Source organism: Fusarium oxysporum, chromosome 10 (genome assembly GCF_000149955.1).
Source record: "Fusarium oxysporum f. sp. lycopersici 4287 chromosome 10, whole genome shotgun sequence".
Taxonomy (NCBI): domain Eukaryota; kingdom Fungi; phylum Ascomycota; class Sordariomycetes; order Hypocreales; family Nectriaceae; genus Fusarium; species Fusarium oxysporum.
Genome location: NC_030995.1, coordinates 2662457 through 2683224, shown reverse-complemented (window position 1 = coordinate 2683224; position 20768 = coordinate 2662457). Strand labels below are relative to the sequence as shown.

The 20768-nt window shown below is 46.1% G+C and overlaps 7 protein-coding genes across 7 annotated transcripts; 5 read left to right on the top strand and 2 right to left on the bottom strand.

The window, feature by feature from the left end:
• Window positions 1–606: 606 nt before the first annotated feature.
• FOXG_11879 (uncharacterized protein) lies at window positions 607–3525 on the top strand (the record flags this gene model as incomplete). Its single annotated transcript, XM_018391613.1, has 5 exons — window positions 607–767; window positions 838–892; window positions 960–1466; window positions 1520–1705; window positions 1759–3525. 5 exons carry the CDS (start codon window positions 607–609, stop codon window positions 3523–3525), a joined length of 2676 nt encoding a protein of 891 aa, XP_018250297.1.
• A 2864-nt stretch (window positions 3526–6389) lies between these two features.
• FOXG_11878 (acid phosphatase) lies at window positions 6390–7886 on the top strand (the record flags this gene model as incomplete). The annotated part of the gene is made up of 3 exons (XM_018391612.1): window positions 6390–6614; window positions 6690–6759; window positions 6811–7886. 3 exons carry the CDS (start codon window positions 6390–6392, stop codon window positions 7884–7886), a joined length of 1371 nt encoding a protein of 456 aa, XP_018250296.1.
• Window positions 7887–8183: 297 nt separating this feature from the next.
• On the bottom strand, window positions 8184–10199 carry FOXG_11877 (uncharacterized protein; the record flags this gene model as incomplete). Its single annotated transcript, XM_018391611.1, has 4 exons — window positions 9551–10199; window positions 9377–9501; window positions 9108–9317; window positions 8184–9048 (listed from the first exon to the last, which is right to left on the bottom strand). The coding sequence occupies exons 1-4, from the start codon at window positions 10052–10054 to the stop codon at window positions 8184–8186; spliced, it is 1704 nt and encodes a 567-aa protein (XP_018250295.1). The 5' UTR covers window positions 10055–10199.
• A 2907-nt stretch (window positions 10200–13106) lies between these two features.
• FOXG_20624 (uncharacterized protein) lies at window positions 13107–14870 on the top strand (the record flags this gene model as incomplete). Its single annotated transcript, XM_018400919.1, has 1 exon — window positions 13107–14870. One exon carries the CDS (start codon window positions 13107–13109, stop codon window positions 14868–14870), a length of 1764 nt encoding a protein of 587 aa, XP_018250294.1.
• A 1034-nt stretch (window positions 14871–15904) lies between these two features.
• Window positions 15905–17870, top strand: FOXG_11876 (uncharacterized protein; the record flags this gene model as incomplete). Its single annotated transcript, XM_018391610.1, has 7 exons — window positions 15905–16711; window positions 16768–16917; window positions 16972–17050; window positions 17108–17297; window positions 17350–17428; window positions 17483–17555; window positions 17614–17870. The coding sequence occupies 7 exons, from the start codon at window positions 15905–15907 to the stop codon at window positions 17868–17870; spliced, it is 1635 nt and encodes a 544-aa protein (XP_018250293.1).
• Window positions 17871–17881: 11 nt separating this feature from the next.
• FOXG_11875 (uncharacterized protein) lies at window positions 17882–20765 on the bottom strand (the record flags this gene model as incomplete). The annotated part of the gene is made up of 5 exons (XM_018391609.1): window positions 17882–18738; window positions 18792–18930; window positions 19002–19265; window positions 19343–20513; window positions 20572–20765. The coding sequence occupies 5 exons, from the start codon at window positions 20763–20765 to the stop codon at window positions 18677–18679; spliced, it is 1830 nt and encodes a 609-aa protein (XP_018250291.1). The 3' UTR covers window positions 17882–18676.
• On the top strand, window positions 18598–18720 carry FOXG_20623 (uncharacterized protein; the record flags this gene model as incomplete). Its single annotated transcript, XM_018400918.1, has 1 exon — window positions 18598–18720. One exon carries the CDS (start codon window positions 18598–18600, stop codon window positions 18718–18720), a length of 123 nt encoding a protein of 40 aa, XP_018250292.1.
• Window positions 20766–20768: the final 3 nt, after the last annotated feature.

Genomic DNA, 20768 nt, shown 5'->3' with positions numbered 1-20768 from the left:
ATGGCCCCCGGTCCCGAGCACGATATGATTTATGATCTAATACAAGCGATATGTAAGCCCTTGTGGCGGCGCATCTGACCACCAAGTAGTCCCAACAAGTTCAAGTCTTTGGCTCAGCAACCCGGCAATATGAGAGGCTTTGTGATGCAAACCCGAAATTAAAAGACCCGAGGGAAAAAAGATCATGAATGACGGTTTGGCCCTAATTCCTACCTGGTCCCTGAATTACAATTAGATTTTTTCCCACTTTAGGCTAGTCTACCTGGCTTGTCTTGTGGTAGCAGTCCTCGTCTGATGGTGGGCAGGGTAATTATCCAGCAGGATGTGCATCTTGCATCCCAAAATGGCTCCCGGCTTCGTAATATGTGACCAAAATTCATTTTAATTAAATCCCATGGCGTGCTCAGACGCTCCTAGCAACCGTAATTGACCAGACGCAATGCTACCGAGCCTCCAAACTCTGTAGGCCGTGGCCTCGTTTATATGTCCTAGTTAAGAGCCTTTGCCCCCCGTCGCGTTATGCTCCACTCTACCAAACAAGTATCCACACTCTCTTGTGCGGTGTCAGTAGCTTTTCATTGCTCGTTTGTGTTCTTTGAGCTCGTCATGCCTTCCTATAACTTGCTTCGTGAGTATCAAGATCAAATTGTGCCCCAGAGCTACAATGCCGGCTTCGTCATTCTTAGCTACATTGTCAGCCTGGTCGGCGCAGGCTCAAGTCTTGAGCTTATGAGCAGACGAACCGGCTTCAGAGGCCTATACAATCAGTATGTTTACGTTTTTGCGATTCTGAAAGCCACATGTTATTTCTCTGAATCATCGCACTGACTAAATAAGCTTGTTACTCGTGAGCTCCGCCGTCACCATGGGCGGAGTAGCCATCTGGTGTATGGTGAGTTACGACAATATCCATCTGGATCACGTAGCCCTTGAATGCTCACGATATGGTCTTCGACTAGCATTTCACTGGAAATAGAGCTATCCATCTTGCCAACGGAGAACCCGAGATGCAAGTAGCCTATTCGAAGGGCTTTACAGCTCTATCCTTCTTTATTCCTATTATCGTCTTGCTGTCTGCATTTCTAGCAATCGGCACTGATAATGCTATTTCCTGGTGGAGAGTCATTGCTGGCGGCGTTCTCTGCGGCGCTTCTATCTGCGGTATGCACTATCTCGGGAATACATCTATTAAGAATTATACTTGTGTATATCAACCAGCATACGTCGTCGGATCCGCTATTATCGCCGTTGTTGCCAGTAACGCTGCCCTTTTTATGTTATTTGTCTTTAGGGCTATGTGGACAAATTCGTGGCGGAGGCGAGCTATCTCGGCTGCGGTCCTTGCAAGTGCTGTATCAGGGATGCACTGGTGTGCCGCTGCTGGAACTCGTTATCGTTTCAGAGATGCCGAGTCAAAGGGAAACGAGCCAACTAAAGCTGCAAATGTTGTCGTGGCTATCTGTTTGGTCAGTACGCATATTCAGTTGACAACATGAAGGGTATGGCTGATCCAGAATAGACTCTCGGTGCCTGTTTTATCATTGCCATGTCAACCATCATTCGCATAAGGAACTTGAGAAAGTCCGCCTTTCGAGCGCAGCAGGTCACATTGGGAACAGCTGTCTTCGACAAAGCCGGAAGGATTCTCGTCGACCCTGATGGACTAATTCCCAGTACTGTTATCACTGATTCATTTTTGGAAAAGGTAGATACATATACTCTGACACATCCTAGACGGCCCTTGGCTTACTTTACTAGCATACCAAAGACGGCTTTAGTATCAGACACCCAATCTTCCAGTGGATGTTCCTGGCATCAAGAAACTGGAGTATTATCTCGAGCCTTGTTGGCGGTATGAGGCAGCACGTGTTACAGTTGCCTCATTCAAGCACCCATAAAGACGGACGATGTGGCATTCAGCTCGTTAACGAGTATGGAGAGATGATTGAGAATTACGATATTATTTTTAGGGAACTCTTCTGTCTTGCCGCAGCCGAGCTTGCGGGCCGGTTCCATGAGGATTTGACCTCGGTAGGTGTCTTATGGGATGAGATTCTCCTTACAGGCCCAGTTGGCCAGTGGCCACGACCCCAGTCTCGCATGAGTTCTCGTCTTAGTCTTTCTTGGGGAATGGTAGACAGCCAAGAGGACAACCAAAGTGGCCCTGACATAGAAACAGGGCTCGACGCTCGGCAGCAGGCCTTTGGACGCGGCTTGTTGATGCTGCTAGCTCGCCGTGTCGAGTCGGATCAGGACGCTGAGCGTTTTATATCAGCTGGTTATCGTTTCGCCGAGCTTCATCAGGTCAGCAACATCATCAGGTCGGGCATGCAGATTCAGAGTACCGAGTTTGAGACGAAACTCCGTTCCATGTCTACATACGCATCCAAGCACAATGAGGCACCATCAGGTGTTCATATAGGCTTCTTCGCCATCCGAGCCTCCGTCAGATCCGGATTCGATATTTTAGTACAGAAAGACGCCAGAAATCTTCTCCCATCTATCGCTCTTCCACTTAAGACACTCGAGAACTGGCATTTACAGTTCCTCAAGCGGTTTGGAAACATGTCCGTTTCCAAAATACTTCAGAGTCTGAATGAGACGTCGGTGGGTCAAAGCGCTCAGGAGAGCGAGTTTGCGGCTCAACTATCAGAGACCATCAAAGCCTTATGTGAATGGATTCAAGAGCCACTCTTTGAAGACGCAGCCCTCACGTCTACGATATCCTGCGCACCCTGCCGAGACAACGAAGAATGGGGGCAATCGACTATGATTGTGATGCGGCTGATGATGCCCATCCACTCAGTGCTGTCTAGTCCTAACTGTAAATTCATACCTCTTAGCTTCTTCAAGATACGCCAGGCGCCAGCACAATTCCAGCACGAGTTTATACAAGGGGTACACGAAAGGTTCGAACATATTGTCAAGTTGGCGGATAGTGGTGAAGTATCGCAGGGCAGCGGATCCGGCTTACCATTCAGGTTCTGGTCTTTCAGACGGTCTAACCTTTCAGCGGTCAAAATACTAAACGGCAATACTATGGCAATGGGGAATCAACGACGACGCCTGTCCGCTGATTCGACGAAATCCAGTTCGACTGTCAATCTTAACCCGTCTGGCCACGTCAATCGAGTCCGAGCAATGTCTTTGACAGAGGATTCGGGAATAAGCCAAGATCATGAAAAATCACGACCGGACCGGGTGTCCTACGGAGGTGCCACTAGCATAAAGGAAATCTTGGTCAATGGTGAAGAAAGCAAACAGAAATCGGAGCAATGCGCCCGATCAGAAGGCTCATGCAAGCTCACGATCCCAGCGAATAACCCAAAGACGCCACCGGCAGTAGACATTGAGCTCCAGGTGATAGGTCACTGCGAAACCAACGCGCAGGCGGGCCCACAAATCTCTAGCAAAGTCGGGCCTCGTAAGGGCCTAGTGAGCAATATGTCGTCATTTGTGGATATTCTGTTTGTCGAAACTATTGAGCACCGTGAGAAAGGGGCAGTAGGAGAATCAAACGGTTAATTCCGCTGGCGGAAACCATAAAGATATCACCTAGGCAGATAAATTAGATATGTCAAGGAATTCCTGATAATTTTTATCTTAATCAGTAATACAAAGTTAGCCTTCCATAGTTTCAGGCCTATTCTTAATATTAAAATTAAGAAGTAGTACTAGCTATTACTTAGAAATACTTAATATGAAAATACATTTAGTTATAATATATCCCTAATATTTCTTAAAAACCTAAAGTATTAAGGAAATTAACAAAAAGTAAGAAAATACCTATAAAAAGCCATAGCCTAAAATTATATTAAAGCTACTTACTAAAATAAACGCTTATACTCTAGAGATATTAACACAATAAGTAATATTTTACATCTTATTAGATTAGTTACCTTCTTATTTTTATATGCAGAGTCTTCAAAATGACGAAGTTAAGCTCCGCGGCGCTTAACAGTTACAGAACATATCTTCAACACTATGCTCAAACGAGACGAACCCACGGCGCCCTTATTTTTCTTTCTCAACACATCCTAGTTGCAATGTGAATATATCAGCGATTCCATAGATTAGCCAGACTTAATCTATATGACACATTATTAAACCACGTTCGTTCATAAACGTCTCCTCGACGACTTCCAGTACGTCTCAGCATGGCGGCAGGGGTTCGTATTAAGTTATTAATCACCTATTTCAAGGGAATAATCTTATCTCTCTCTCTCTCTCTCTCTCTCTCTCTCTCTCAGGTTTTATGCTTCTCGTCGGGCTGCTATCGGCCTTTCCGAGAGGGCAGGGAAATTCTTCGGGATGCCATTATGTATTCGTCTCCTAATCTAGCTTCGAGATTATAGTCTCACCAAATCAGAGTTCATTTATAGAATGCATACCGTTCTCGGATAAAGGGAAGAATGCTGTGAGGAAGGTGCCAAAGAGATCATGATTAGCTTTAGGGCAACGGAGTCCACCACCACTTGAGTTAGGGAGGGTGATATGTAGCATAAAGATGAAATGTGGATGTATAGGGACCAAGAACCCCTTTCCTTGCTGTGGCCACCCTGAGTCTCAATAGTTGCCATTCCATTATCTTTGGCCACCGGAGCAAACGGATTTGAATAGGCACCATATGCCCCTGGCGATGCCGTTATTTGACGATTAGAGCCTTTTGTGTTTAGAACTTTATGCCAGTTCGTTACTGGTGGCGAACTAAAGGGTTCTTCGATTTTTCTAGGGTAGACTATACAACGATAAATGCAGGCATTGAGTCGGGTGTGAAATACAGTTGGCGAGGTTGCACCAAGAAAGATGGGACTGGCCACGCTTCCTAAGGTCAATTCGAGCAAAAGAGCAACGATTATAAACCTCACCCTGCTACCTGATAGCGTCTCCTGTTAATTAAGCGTAGCGTTATTAAGTAGGAATTTTATCGTTCTTATATTGAAAGATTGAGGAATGGGGAATGTCATTGGTTCTGGGAATAAGAGGCTGAATGCACCACGATGCATTACTTGTGTGCATTCAGAGTATATGACATCCGCGACCTGCTATTGTCTTGCACGCTCTCACCCCGATTGCCCTCACAGACTTCCGTCTTACAGGGTAATGAAGTGGGATCATCCATTACCACGCCAAAAAAGCTGACGCGTCCGTTCTGCGAGCTAGCGAATCCGCTTACGTTTAGCAAAGTGTTCGCAAAATCCAATGTCTGGCCAATCATGAGGAAGGCTGCGTATCTTCAACTGCACGGCGTGTTGAAACCTGCCACAGCGCAACCCGCTGCTTGGGCTTGGTGTACTCATATCTTTTGCTAACAATAGGCTTGGCTTGGTAGCAGGAGGGTCACAGCAGAGGTTTGTTGGCGTCTCGGACTCTCTTGATGCACTTGGAGGAGGCGCGATGTAATAATTCTTTCTTGGGACTTGATCTTGGGGAGTCTTACGCCACGCCAGCCAGGGATAAGCGCCCAACGGAGACCTGAAACATGGGCTTCGGAATACCCATCCGTCATTACTACAGACTTTCGTGGCAGAGCCCAGGCCCCATGCTTATTTGATGCCAAGCTTTGTTAATAGGAATGCCGAGACTGGCACCAGGACGTCTCCCGTGGACATGCAGTAGCATCTCTTTGCCCGCCCTTTAGCACAATTTGCGTACTCATCGGGGTCAGATATCCAATCATTTTTCTTAAAAACAGGTGGGGTATTGCTCAAAAGCATTCAAGATGTAGAGCAGGGAGTATCGGAGTATCTTCTCCAATGCCAGTTACCAAATTTCCCCTCATTCACGCAGTGAAGATCTGTGTTTTAGGCCACGCATGATCTCCACGAGTATCAGGAAACAACAGGAGTTAGGGATCGAGGTATGTGCCTAAGTAAGTCTTTGGGCTAGAATACTACGCCCTTTAGATACAAGTTAATCAACAGACTACTGCTACTAAGTTATTATTTACCTAACCTTGGATTCTTTCAGCACGCTCGGTACGACAATCTGTGTCTCCGTCATACCGAGGTGGCCAGTAGAATAGCATCAGAGGACGGACGGTGCGATGGTGGCCTGGCATGTCACTACGTTCTCATTAATGGACGTCAAATACCGGTTTCAGCTCTAATATACGTAAGCATTCGCCGCGCTTCCTGAACTTTATTCTGGGTTACCGTGAAATATTCGGCGCAGTTGAGGCGACAGATGTGATCAAATTCCGGTCTATGACGAGAGAAAGGAACAAGAGCTTGTCATCACTGCAGGACAAATGACATTAAGTCATTTGACGCAGAGAGACTAATCTGAGTCAGCAGCGTTGGTAAATTCCAGCGCCGTCGGACTAGAAAAATTAGAAAGCCTTTTATAACATCTTTAATTATTCTTTGACGGATATTCATTCACAAAATATGAAGACCTTCCTAAGCACTCTAATTCTCAAGATCCTCACGCTAGTGATACGCAGAGACATAGCAGTCGTCGGCAAACCGACCACTTCAATCTTCCTAAAGCCAAGCGTGGAAGCCGTCGGGGATATTCAAGCAACCATTCCACCGGCAATTGAAGAGTCGACTGTACCAGGGGTAGGATTCAACCGTATGTTTCAGATATGGCTAGAGAATGTCAATTTCGAGGTATGTGCCAGTTCTAGACTGTTGGGACGGTAGGTTGTAAAAGTCCTATAGGACAGGCTTATATATCAGTGACAGACAGCAGCTGTTAATAAGGACATGCGCTGGCTCGCCGAGCAGGGTGTTTTGCTCGAGAATTACTACGCAGGTGAGATACTAAGCTCTCAAGTGACCGCGCTGCAATTAACACTTCTTGCAGTCACCCACCCATCGCAACCCAACTATGTTGCCGCCGTGGGAGGCGATACATTTGGTCTACAGAACGACCGCTACCATCGCATCCCGGCTAACATCTCTACCGTTATTGAGCTCCTCGACACTAAGCAGATCTCCTGGGCTGAGTATCAAGAGAACTTTTCGTACCGTGGCGTCCAAGGAGCTAATGGAGATGGCTATGTGAGCAAGCATAATCCACTGTCCTCTTACGATATAATCTCAAGAAATGCAACCCGCATGGCTCGGATCAAGAATTTCACCAGCTTCGAACAAGATTTGGCGGGTAAAAACCTCCCTCAATGGGCATTCTTCACACCAAATATTCGCGATGATGGGCACGACACTGGGCTTGCCTTTGCGGGCAGATGGCTCCATGAGTGGCTTGGTCCCCTTATGGAGAATGAGTACTTTATGAACAAGACTCTCATAGTGGTCACGTTCGATGAGGCTAAACAGAATGACATTCCTAACAAGGTATTCACGGTTCTCCTCGGAGGCGCCATTCACCCCTCCCTACACGGCACCACGGACAGTATGTACTACAACCACTATTCCATGCTGTCTACCATCTCGGTGAACTGGGATCTCCCCTCGCTCGGCCGCTGGGACTGCGATGCTAATGTGTTCTCTGTCCTGGCTAATAAAGTGGGCTACAAGAACACCGACATCTCGTACCAAGGCTTGTCGTGGAGTGAATCCTACCCCGGGCCGCTTAACGATGTACAAGAACTGCCCGGATGGTGGCCGAAACCTGACACGGAAGCCAAGTGCGCATCCGGCAGAGGCGTCTTGGGATCTGTCAAGTCACTGTGGGGCAGGTCTAGGGGGTCATACAACTACACTAATGTCTATCCCTATGACGACAATTACCAAGCCACAAAGGGGGGTATTCTGGCTGTTGGGGTTAATGATGCTTCTTCATCGATTAGCCCATCCAATGCCGCGCCGAGTCAAACTGGTTCTGCTGGCAGAAGCAAAAGCAGCGGCTCTCTGACAAAGACTGTCCCTATTTCTTTAGCACCACTGCTCTTGGGTATCGCTATAGCTGCGCTTACGTGACCTAGGATAGTTCATTTTATAATATATAACCTAATAAGAATAAAACAAAAGACCTGGGTACTTTAGTTTTAATTAAAGAAATATTAATAATAATATACCTCTACGGACTTAGTTATTAGGCTCTAAATGCATACTTTATATAATAGCAAAAGGCCAGTTAAATTATAAAACTTAAATTGAATATTTAGGCAAGTAGAACATAAGGCTAAGTTTTACTACCAAACTCGTTTTTCTCTATTTAAGCTTAATATAAGGAGTATAGCTGTAGCAGTTATGTCTGTTAAAGTTTCCCCTATCCTAGCTGTACATAGATTCCAAAGAATTTCGCTTGGCCTTGACGAACTTGGGCCAAGTATTTGTCAAGACCAGATATTTAATACTGGCCTCAGCATCATCAAAGATGCTCCCATTAAAATGTTCAGGAATATCTCCCCACCAAAGAGCACTAGCATTCACTTCTCTTGATGTAGTAAAGATTCCATCTTCGGACCCATGAGCAGATGCAGCAGAGGAGTTGACGTTGGCTAGTGAGGTCATGTTGAATGATTCAAAAGGCAGCGCCGGGTCTACCGGGCGTTTATCTCCATACAGAGTCCTAGCCGAAACCTCAAATATATCCTCAAGGTTTTTCAGGTTCTGAGAGGATAGGTTCACCTGAAATTCGGCGTCTCGAGTGCTGATGAAGGTGGCGTAGATGCGTAACGCGCTGTTGAATCGTTCATGGATAAGTTCTTGAATGGCGGAATACTGCTCCTGATTGCTTGAACCTCGGAACGACGCAGGAAGAGATGACTTCCACTCGGCAACAGCTCGAAGGAAAGCGATATTCTCGCCTGAAAAGTCATGTAGGGCAGAAAACTGTTGAAGGGGCTCTGGGTTGCGTTCAAGCATACATTCAAGAGCCCCCATAGTAAATATAGTTTCAGAAGAATTAAAAGATTTAATAGATTCTCCCTTAGACCAAGCGGTCAGCGACGAGCCTGTCGCTATCGTTATTCTAGTAGAAACAGATTTCGCGCTACTAATAGCTATGGTCGTCTTTTTAGATTCCCACTGAGAGATGATATCAAGGGTTTCTTGCCGGAGAGATTGGTGACGAAGAACCTCCCAGCATGGAAGGAAGATAGTAAACACCTCAATGATCATAATGGATAGGGCTATCCTGGGTCAAGTCAACATGATGCATAACGCGAACTGGGTTGTGCATTGGCTTATACGTACCATTGTGGAGGAACGAAAACATTATTAACGGGTGCCATGGCAGGGAGATAGAGAGCGATAAGCCACATTGGAGCCGCATGAAGGTTAGCCAGGCAACATGCAATGGTTTGAACTCTCCATCCTTGAGTATCGCGGATGTTTCGAGACTTCCATAGAATAACAGGAGCGATAACCCAAGCCCAGACTAGTTGCCAAACAATGGAAGGCCACCTAAACATGTGTTAGCGGCCTGGATGCAAGAGGCTGGGTTCTTGTTAAGATTGATATACCATTCCCAACCTTTACGGGCTGCTGCCTTCCGTTGCGATTCTGTGCCAGTAACCTCTGTACCGGAAATACCAAATGAGTCGTGAAATTTGCGCGAAACGAGGAACATAAAAGTAGTTAAGAGCAACTATGTTACATTAGCCTTGCCTTTATAATTAGAGCTTTGGGTTTCCTACTTGGAATAGCATACCAAGGCCAACGAGGACTAGCATTCTCTTGGTATAGTTAAGATTAGAATAACGCCCGATCAAGCCCTGTTTTTTAACTCGTTCTGACTTTGGCCTAGCATTTTTGCTAGCAAATAAGTTCTTTTGAGATTTAGCAACATAGAGGAAGCGGCTATTAGAAGCGTGGAATAAAGCAATGCCAAACGGAAGCCAAATGCTCATAATCCAGAACTCAACGGCAGGCGGGAAGAGAAGCGCGACGACATAAACCCACTGAACGGCGATCCAGTAGAGGTGGAGTAGAATAACAGCGCCAAATGAAAGAAGAAGGCCGCGAATTCGAAGGATTGGCATATCACGTCGCCTATAAAGGAATGCCATACCAGCAACCAAGAGGATAGTCCAAACGGATGAGAACGCGATCCAGAGGATGGCTATTCCTTCGAAACGGGCATGAGGCTTCTCGTCTCTCCGCATCCACCTCAAAGCCTTATCCGCAGAATTGAGGTCCATGGCTGGTTCTGAGGAAATTAAACTGTGCTGGATGGAGTGACTTTAAAGAGAGGGACTTTAGATAAGAATAGGGAGATGTTTGTTATATTACAGTGAGTGTGTAGAAAGAAACTTAATACTCCCTAAAAAAAGTTAGACTTAGAGACATGGAAATCTTAAATACTTTTATATGGTCAGGGATCCTGGGTGACTGGCGGCAATCAAGTGATTGTGGACATACATAATGCTCCTCTTACAAACGCCTTCAGAGACGGAAAAGCGACGTCCAGAAAGTGACAGAAACCTTGTCTCCCCGCAACCCTAACGCCTCCACGTTCAGTTCCATGACTTCTCAAATTTCCTTCCCTGGCACCCTGAGCTTAACTCATCTCAATAATACTACCCGAAGCTGTCAACCAGCAATTGGGAATCTGCTCATACGTGTCAACTGCATAGAACTACCGTGGCCTAAGCCCCGACGCCCAATTCGGGACAATGGCATTGGAGATAAGACCTCAGTGGTGGTGCTCAGACGCAAGTCTGCGACGAAAATCACACCAAAGGACTAAGTGGCGCTCAGTTACCTTCTAGTAGAATGAGTGCCAATCAATCAGAGGGCCAGGGACACTATGCGGCTGAGTGAGCTAGAGCGTAAAATCGTCATTCTGACAAGTAAATAAAGGATGCCTGCATATAAACGTCCGATGACCTAAGCCACGTGTATCTGTATTTCCGGCCCAAGGCATAATTCCCGGTTCACGACGCCATGGTAATAATTGTGGCCTTTAGCGGGCTATTCCCAATGTGTCAAAGCTTAGTGCCCCAACTGAGGTGTGACGCTACCTTGGCACCTACTGGTGTGACATACTTCTCATCCTGGATAGTTAATTGATGTGTTTTCTATTAAGATTAGATCCTCTGGCAACCCAAAACATACTAGTCATAGGATCTCTTAATGAGTCTAAATTTGACAGCAAAAACTGGCGAGCGAAGACGTGCCTTGAAACATACGCCAACATAGTTCTGAAGCCAAAACACGTCGCAGGATGGTGAGATAGTGGCAACAAAGTTTCCCAGACGGTCTCCACGGACACAAACCGCATCCAAAAGCAATATCCGCTTTGAGCTCGTGGCATACGCATGTGTCTGATTTCGGTATACACGCGTGCGTGCGTCGGCTTGGGCTTAACAGGGGGGCCATGCACCGTTAGCGCCACTATTGGAGTTTCAGTCAGCCACATTCAGAGCTGACAGTACCTTTCGCCAATCAAGCCGGACGACATGGAGGACAACCTCCGAAAAGACCGTTATCAGCATCAGCCTAATCACCTGGTCTCCCTTTCGAGGAGGGCAGACCATGTGTGTCGCTCCCGGGCTCGTGGGCTGACAGGCGGGAAAGTCATGGTGACACGTAACTAACATCACCCACCATAATGCCCAAAGTGATTGCATTTACCAAGAGTTTTATGAGTCGCGAGAATGAGCATGGTAAGTAAGCATACATAAGAATATTTAAGGGATTAAAACAAGAAAGATTAATATATATAATAAGCGACTCTTTATAATACGCACTAGTTTATAGCACTGGCTTATTATGTATATAGTACTGTTTCTCTTAACTATGTAATAATTCCAGTTAATGTTTTAAGCAATAATAAGATATTAATGTGATAGCAGTGTTTCGGAGTAAGTGAACGAAACCGTTCTAGGGGGCTTATTTCATCAGGTTTAATCATCGCGAGGGCTAAGCATGATAAAAATATCCCATTTCCTAACATTCATATAAATGCACATTAGCCTTCATTCGCGTAACAGCAAACCATGTTTAACCTCCCGGACTGGCACTAAGTCCATGCTTAATAAATGACATGGCTGCTGCCTATTTATTGCTAACCCGACGTTGATAAGGAGCTCATCCTGAATGAGAAGATCAACCTCATCTTCACTCTGACTTAGCTTCCTGAGGGCTAAGACGATCGTCACTCAGGTCTCATTAATCTAGCACTTCGAGGTAGCATTAAAACCTGCTTGTTAATTAAAGCTACATTTAATAGACCAAGGAGCTTCATCCCGAAATTCTAGCAAGCCCAGCTAGTTAGATAGTTAAACAGCTGCAACAGAAGAACTCAGCCAATTGTCTACTACCCGTTGGCTTATGAGGGCAGAGCCGCCAAATTAACTGTACCGGTTTTTGTGCCGAACTAAGCAGAGCCTAGTTAGTTCGGGCCGCCCCTCATGAGTTAATGGGTACATCCAAGGGCCTCTCGTGCTGGTATTACGACCCTTTTATTATATAATATTATAATCATTATATTAGTTATTTACCTTAGTACTACTCACTCTTTTCTAGCTTTTTATACTCAAATTACTACTTTAGTAATAGATTAAATATACTAATAGCTGGATTTACTCAACGCATAGGTAATGGCCCCGTGTCTTTACCGCTAACCAGTTAGCTCCCCCACATGGACAGGCTATTGAACTCCGCCGCCCTTCCGTCGATATACGGAATCACCCAACAAGGACAGGGTTTCAAACCCCGCTCAGGACAGCCTCCCTTGCTAGAAAAGTCCCTCTGGCCTCTACGCCTTCTTACCTTTTGTGAGCCATGTTAAGCCATAAGCCAAAGAATGCCCCCATATCATCTTTTCCAACCCTGCTAGAGACAATGTTCCACTGTCCTTTTTCGTATCGGATTGATATACTATTAACTCTAGAACGCCTCATTGAATTTCGAAAGTGATTGCTTACTGGCAGCTTTCGCTCGGTTTAACCTTTATAATGATTCAATCATTAACTAAACCTGAGCGAAGGAGAATGAGCAGTACGACTAGGATATGATTTGTCAAGACTGCATACAATTTACCTCCAAACAAAGGGTGGCATGGGGTTTAGTAAATGACTCACTGTGTGTCTGTGCGCTTATTCCTTCCAACCCTTATATGCATCTCGATAATACCCGGCAATATGTTTCCTTACCGTAAAATTACAGTGACCGTTATCCCAGCCAACTGAAGATATCCAGACATACCCCTACTCTCGTTCAAAGTAGCTCAGCCTAGCGCGATTCAGAATGGGTAATACTCTCTCTTTTACCTACTGCCCAATAAGCGGCGATGAAATCCGACTTCTCAAAATTTTACCCACATCTTCATCAGAAAAGATTTGTTGCTCCATATCTCATTTCCAGCTCTCATCTTGCCCAGCTTACACGGCCTTATCCTATACCTGGGGCGGCTCCTTCTGGACCCACATCATTGAACTAAATGGCTGTGAGTTTGTGGTACGGTCGAATTTGCATGCGTTCTTGAAGGAAGCACAGGAGCGCTTCACGAAGGAAAACCTCACTACTGAACTTGGATCAGACATAGAACAGAATGGCAATAGTAGTGTATGGTTTTGGATCGACGCCATATGCATCAACCAAGAGGATATTCCAGAGCGCAACGCCCAGGTTCTCCGGATGAAAGATATCTACGAAAAGGCAGAGCGAATCATTTGCTGGCTTGGCTCTTTGCCATTCTTTACGGATGGAATGGCTGCGATCAAGCTACTAGACTTTTTCTACGGCCTGAGCCAGAAATATTCGAACATCAATAACCATAGTCATGCGGAAGCTATCATTACAGATTCTCTCGGTCCGACAAGCCATAACTTTAAACAGATGGACTGGATTTCATTGAAAAATATGCTGCATCGACCATGGTGGACCAGGGCGTGGGTAGTTCAGGAAGCATCAACGCCGAGGAGAAAAGTGATCTGGTATGGACCATACGAAAGATCATCTAAGCATTTTTGGAAAGCCGCTCGTGTTTTGTTCCTCATCTCAAAGCAACCGGGGATTACACAGCTGCAAAAAGAAGCGTATAATCCGAGCGCCTCGCTGTTTAATCATATACGGGTGGCAAGGGAAGAAAACAAGCTTCTTCTTCTTGACGCCCTCCCTAGCATGAGACTGTATCAGGCAACTGATCCGAGAGATAAAGTATTCGCAATCCTGGCAATTTGTCAGGATGGCAAGCATCCGGATATAGCGCCACACTACGAGAATTCAACAGAGGAGGTCTTCACGAACTTGGCAGCTCATATTCTGAGTCGAGACGAGCGTTTGGATATCCTTGGACATTGTCACTATTCGAGGAGAGCACCATCGCTTCCTACTTGGGTCCCCGATTGGACGAGTAAATGGGTCGCCTTGGATTTCTCCCACAGAAATGAAAAGACTCTTGAACGAGTGTACAACGCGTGTTTCTCAATTCCTGCAGCCATTAGGATAGACCGTACAACACGGACTCTCCGACTTCGCGGTATCAAGTTCGACGAGCTTTTTTCGGTGGGGTTAGCCCGGAATGCTGACCCAAATATCACTCCTGATGTTGATGTCCTCAGAAATTGGCTCTCACTAGCTTCTCGACTGGGGAATGATTATATTTCTGGTGGTACTGTATTTGAAGCTCTCCAACATACACTCTGTGCTGATATTACGGAATCATCACAGTGGAACGGTGAAGATGAACGCGGTGGAAAGGTTGATCGTCCTGGAGATATTTATACGATCCCCCAGGACTTTTTCCGCTGCTCTCTCCTTTTGAATAGACGCACAGTTCGTCGATGCTTGGCAACTACAAGAAAGGGCTATCTTGCTCTGGCGCCGCAGGAAACGAAACCCGGTGATCTGCTCTGTGTTCTATATGGAGGGCAGCTCCCCTTTGTTTTACGAAATTCTGATTCTTACTTGGAATTAATTGGCGAGGCGTATGTCCATGAAATTATGGACGGGAAATCAATTAATAGTAGTAATATAAGAAATATGGAGCAGGAGTTTGAGATACACTAGATTTAGAAATGATTTCATATCAATATTATAACATGTATACTAAGCAAACAGCATAGATGAGTCTTGAAGAAACTCATGTGATATTACAGGTGGCATTGTAAAGCAACCCCAGCCACTAACAAAAAATGCAAATTGCAATTTTCGGAACGAGAATAATAGTATATAATCGAGCAAGGATTTTCTACAGATCATGGTTTGCCTGCTAGTCATCCGCTCCATAGCAGGTAGATATCTATTCTAGAATGACACAGCTCTTAATTTAGAGGAAGGCTTCATTTAAAACATATTCCCTGTGCTTCCGGCACTGTGTGTCACTGTATGTTCACCACGATTCGGAAGTAACTTTGCGTAGTCTTTGACCGCACCAGCATGGGAAGCGTCGTATAGACCGCCCAAGCCAGAGCATAAGTCTGCCGCCTCTTGAAAAGCAGAATTGGTACAACGCCCTCAGCGGGAGGCATGGGATGTGCTGCATCCCCAAGTAAGGAGATTTTGGTAGATACAGGGCTTTCAATCAACGTAAAACCCCTCACATTCTGCAGTTGCTTGTAATTTGGTTATTAATAACTTACTCAGGAACTGCAACATGGATCCAATCCTTGAACTCTATAGAAGCATACTGCATCTTGGCCTAAGGGAGTACCTGGATGTATATTCTCTTTTTGAGTAGTAGTCAAATAACCAAAGTAATACACTTGGTCAATGGCCGTGTATCTATCAGCCCAGAACCCCATATTCCGCAAGACGGAAGATCGGAATATGGAGAGCACGCAGACTTCGGAAAACCCGCGGTGGGGATTATAGGTTACCACACCAGCACGAATGCAGTTAGCTTCAAGGAGTCGGTGCTTCATTCCCGAGCCCATGCCTTCTAACAATTATTCTTTCTAATTGAAATAATATATTTAATCGAGTGCTGTCCTCGGCAAGAATTGTAAATAGAACCCATTTCATATAACTACATCTTGCCAAACATATCAAGCCTCAGTCTTTACGTCACGAAGTCAAGACGCATTATGCTTCAAACAATTCCCATGCCAAGTCGGGAGCTCACTATAGGCTTGGCTGTGCTCTCCCTGCTTCTGGTCCTAGTCCAAAAAGCAATCACAAGGCGCCGGGAAAGTAAGGCACTTCTTCCTCTGCCCCCTTCACCTCCTAGTACAAACATCATAGCCGGCCATCTTCCAACCGTCCTGAAAGCGGCCAAGGAACATCGCCAGCACCTTCTTTTCCAGAAGTGGGCCGAGGAATATGGCGAGGTGTTTTTCGTCCAGCTCGGTACTATCCAAGAGTACTTCATTAACAGCGACCAAGCCGTCAGGGCAATCTTCGACAAGGCTGCGGCACAAACATCTGAACGACCGCGCTGGATTGTCAGTAACGAGCAGATATGCAACCGACTCAACCTTCTCCTTCTTAGCTCGAGTGAAAAGGCATGGAAAAGTCAGCGGAAGGCCACAACCTTCGGGCTGACTAACTTGAATCTCGCTGATGCTGGTCTTCCATTTCTCCATTTCGAAACGTTGAAGTTCCTGAATGACATTGCCCAAAATCCCAACAAAGGTGCCGACCCGCAATCTCTATGGTCGAGCATTGGTCGCTACACATATAGCACATTCTCATCCCAGATCTTTGGCCTTGATGTCCCTGATGACAACAGTCCAGTTATTGACTACATATTCGAAACAGGCCTAGCCCAGATTCTTGGTATGCTCCCTGGCTACTATCTAGTTGACACTTTCAACATTCTTGATAAGCTGCCCCTATTCCTTAAACCTTGGGAAAGAGACGCAAAGTCCAGGCACAAGCGCGACTATGAATGGTGTTGCGATAAGCTTGAGGTGAGATCCATCTAGAACACTGGAGCCAATGGGCCATGACTAACACAACGACCCAGAGAGTAAAGTCACTGATTGATGCCGGAGAGGCTCCGCCTCATATGACTTTCATCCGAAGGGTTATCGAAGATCCAAACCATCTGGGACTTGACAGCCTTGAGGATGCCGCATACCTTGGCATGATGTTAATCATCGGGGCTTCAGATACAGTAAGCTTTGCTGTACCTCTATTTCTTTAGGCTGCAATACTAACAATATTATAGAGCCGGATATCAACTTGGTCATTCCTTGAAGCCATGTTGACATTTCCAAATGTTTGCAACAAAGCGAGAAAGGTAATTGGTAAGTTTGTGTATATCACCCTGGTGTACAAAGAGCCACAAGTATTGATGTGATTAGATGATGCTGTTGGAGATAGGGTTCCTGTTTATGAAGATTTGGAGCGTGTGCCATATATTCGCCAGGTGATGAAGGAATCCTGGAGATGGCGCCCACCTGTTGCTCTAGGTCACCCCCATACCACCACCCGAGACATAATTTACAAGGATTACCGCATACCAAAGGGAGCGAGAATACATCTGAACGCATGGTAAGCAGTTATATTTGTTTCAATTAGTTCACTTGCTAACACAGAGCTCAAGGGCAATCCACCGAGACCCTAAACGCTACCCAGATCCCGACAGGTTTATTCCTGAGCGCTTCGAGGGTGATACAAGATCAGTAAGGCACTTCAATGGATAAAAGGTAGTTACGAACATGCTAACTAGATCTCAGAGCCAGGAAAGCGCTGCATCCCCTGACGTTTCCAAAAGAGACCACTTTGTCTTCGGAGCTGGACGTCGTATCTGTAAGTCAATCGATGAGACCCATGTGAGCTTTGTCTTGCTAACTCTTCTTTGCTATAGGCCCCGGTTACCATGTCGCGGATAGAAGCTTTGCTGTCAGTGTTATGCGTATTCTTTGGGCTTTCGACATAAGTCTAAAGCCAGGAACAAAGCTTCCTCTTGACCCCCAAAGCTTTCCAGGCGATATGCCCGGTAATCCTGGACTGGATCTGCCTGTTTCACTGACTGTCAGAAGCCCGGAAAGACTGGCAACGATACAGAAGGAGTTTGAGGGAGCTGTGCAGGGCCGAGCAAAGATGGAGCCCTTAGCTGGTTAACATGATTCATTGCAGGTATTAAATTTGAATCGTGCTGCTGGTTTCAATCACTCTCATAACAGTTTAATTACTAAGGGTTCTCAATCTATATTAAGCAGGTATAGGCCAACTAACTTACACACTGGCGAGGCTTCTGTGACTCGGCATAAGAATGTTTCAAATATGGTCCTGTTCTCCGAGCTTGAGGCCAAGCTATCGTTTCCTCTAGGAATCTTGCAGTCTCACTTATCAACCGGGCTAAGGCACCCTGATGCCCCAAAAGCCCAACTCCACTTAAGTACGGGCGTTTCTTGTCAGTCCCAGCAGCCCAGGACTTGACATCTTGACTTAGGTTATCCAACCGTAGAATCGGAGATTCATCTAGATTTCCAAGGTCAAGTGCTTCGCTATACTCAACCAAAGCCCAGATGGAGATAGCGCTATGTAGGAAAGCTGGTGCCTCATGCTGGGCATTAGTGCTGCTTGAACGAATCTGGGACCAAATACTGCATGCATGTATCAGAGCTTCTCGTGCACTGCGAGGATTACACATCCATCTTTTCAGTTTGTCAACAACCATTGAATGTTGGGTTTCAGTGACCCGCCAGCGTCCAAATGCGATAACCTCTCTAGTCGGGAAGTATATCAAGAGTGAAACCATGTGAATGTTAGTCATGCAAGCTCGAGTAAGAGCTGTGGGTGGCAGAGTCTCGACATGTCGCTGCAGTATGTCCAGATATAAATGAGCATGACGAAGCCAAGAGAGGTCATTCAGAATACCCATGACCAGAAGAAGCGAGTTAAACGCATCAAGCTGGCCAGGGAGCTCACGATAACGGTAAAGGCCCAGAAGCACCTGGCGGAGAGTTAAATTGTTGAGAAGATGAATCTAAAGACAATGTCAGCTCTAGGCCGTCTTCCATGTATACTTGCAGCCCATACCCTCTGTGAGACTATGCTTCCACGTCTCGGTAGTAGAAATGCCCCAGACACGTTCATTGACTGGCATGGGAAACTGAAGAAAGTCGATTGGAATTGTGGATGAGAAAGCGAAGAAGCCAACTTGCTGGCTATCTATAAGCTAAACCCAAGTTAGTTACCATCATGCTCAGGCCTTATGAAGGTGAACTAATTAAAATGAAAGACACTTACCCAAGCGCAGTAAAACAAACGAATCTCTAATTGCGCCCTGATCCATCCTTGCCAGTCTTGAGGTACCGCATGTTCAGCCAGTGACGACTTGGCTAAGTTGGCTGAGAATGAAGCTATCTTGCGGCATTGGGTTGCAAGCTGTGCCATTGTCTCATGGGCGCATTCTGCAAATCTTAGATCCCCACCGTACATCATGCCAATCTGGTTCAGGACGGAAGCCTGAGCAACACAGATACTGGGTGCTAAAGTCTGACTTCGTTCCAGCTAGTGAAAGTAAGCTTTGTCAATATCGACTCTATTTAAAAAGGTCAAATCGAGGAATCAGAAAAGGACGCACTGACCTGTATGCGAATAGCTCGGCGTAGAAATTCCTGCATGATGGGGTAGACTTCTCTTGACTGCAAGGTTTTCGAAAACAGGCACCCGATCGATGAAACAGCGAGGCTCAGTAGCCAGTCGTCTTTAGTAGGTGAGAATGTTGCCTTATGGAGTAGAGGGAAAACGGGGTGATACTCTTCAAAGTAAACTTGCATATAGATCTGCATGTGCTGTAGAGATGGTAAATGCTTGTTCGTGAATGGTATACAATATGCATTATCGCTATTGAGTTGTTTGAAAGTGGAAGTCATGACTTGGTAAGCTTCGTTGGTTATATAGGGTACATGCCCGTAGTCTTCTGCCCTCCATGGCTCAAGGTCGACATCATCTCTGGGAGAGGGGTGCGGAGTGGTTTCAGGCGATGTCTGGCCGCCTTGGCCTTGAGAACTTGGGTTGGCGAAGGACTGAGTAAAGCTCGGGGTTGGGGTTTCGCATTCAAGTTGATGGACCATGGGCTCACTATCCATAGAAGTCGATATATTATAGGTATCTGCTTGGCCGAGCACTTCGCTTGGGCTCCGGAAAAAGAATGTCATGGGGTGCGGTAGTTCCAATAATGGATTGTCGAGCATGGAGCGCACGGAACTGTTCCAGGGAAGATCTATACCAAGTGACTCCCAATCTTGGAAGTCTAATCCTTCGGCCCCAAAGGTACAATTGTTGACGAAGACTCCATTAAGATTAGTTGACTGCCCAAAATCGCCAATAGGACCCGTTTCTTGGCCGGAATCCAAGTGCATCTCTATAGAAGTATTGCCGACGTCTGTTGATAGAGAAGGAAGTTCACTCAAAGCTTTTGATGCGCGGCTGTGAACATTTCTTGCTAAATCAAGTGGCAAAGGACTTGGCTGGCTCTGAACTAGAGGTAAAGTGTCATGCAAATGACTGTCCCTCCCGCTGGAGGAAGGAGACTGAGGGCTGACGCCACGGGGTGAGGTCTGCCCTTTCTGTTGTAAAGGCCGATAGAAGCAATCGAGATTCTTGAGAGAACACCTTCCGCAGGGCGAATGACCGTCGCAACGTTGTTTAGATCGGGCGCAGGAAGTACAAGCCTTGGCTACATAGGCTACCCTGCGAGACCTACGAGTCATCCTGGCAGGATCATGGGTAAGTAAATGCTGATTCAGAGTATCCCTGGCGTTTATTAACACAAATGTAGCCGAGAGGTGATATGGGCTTGCCATTCACTCACTTTCGCGTAAAGGCGCTGTTGCAATCTCGACAACTATAAGGGCGAATGTCTAGGTGTCGTCGTTGATGACGTCGAAGATGCTCGTCTCTAGCAAAAGTGGCACCGCAGTCACTGCATGGGAGAGTCATTGAAGCGAGCGACAACTGTCTACAGATGGGACAGTAGGGTATAGGTTGGAGTCTACTGCTTGGCATATG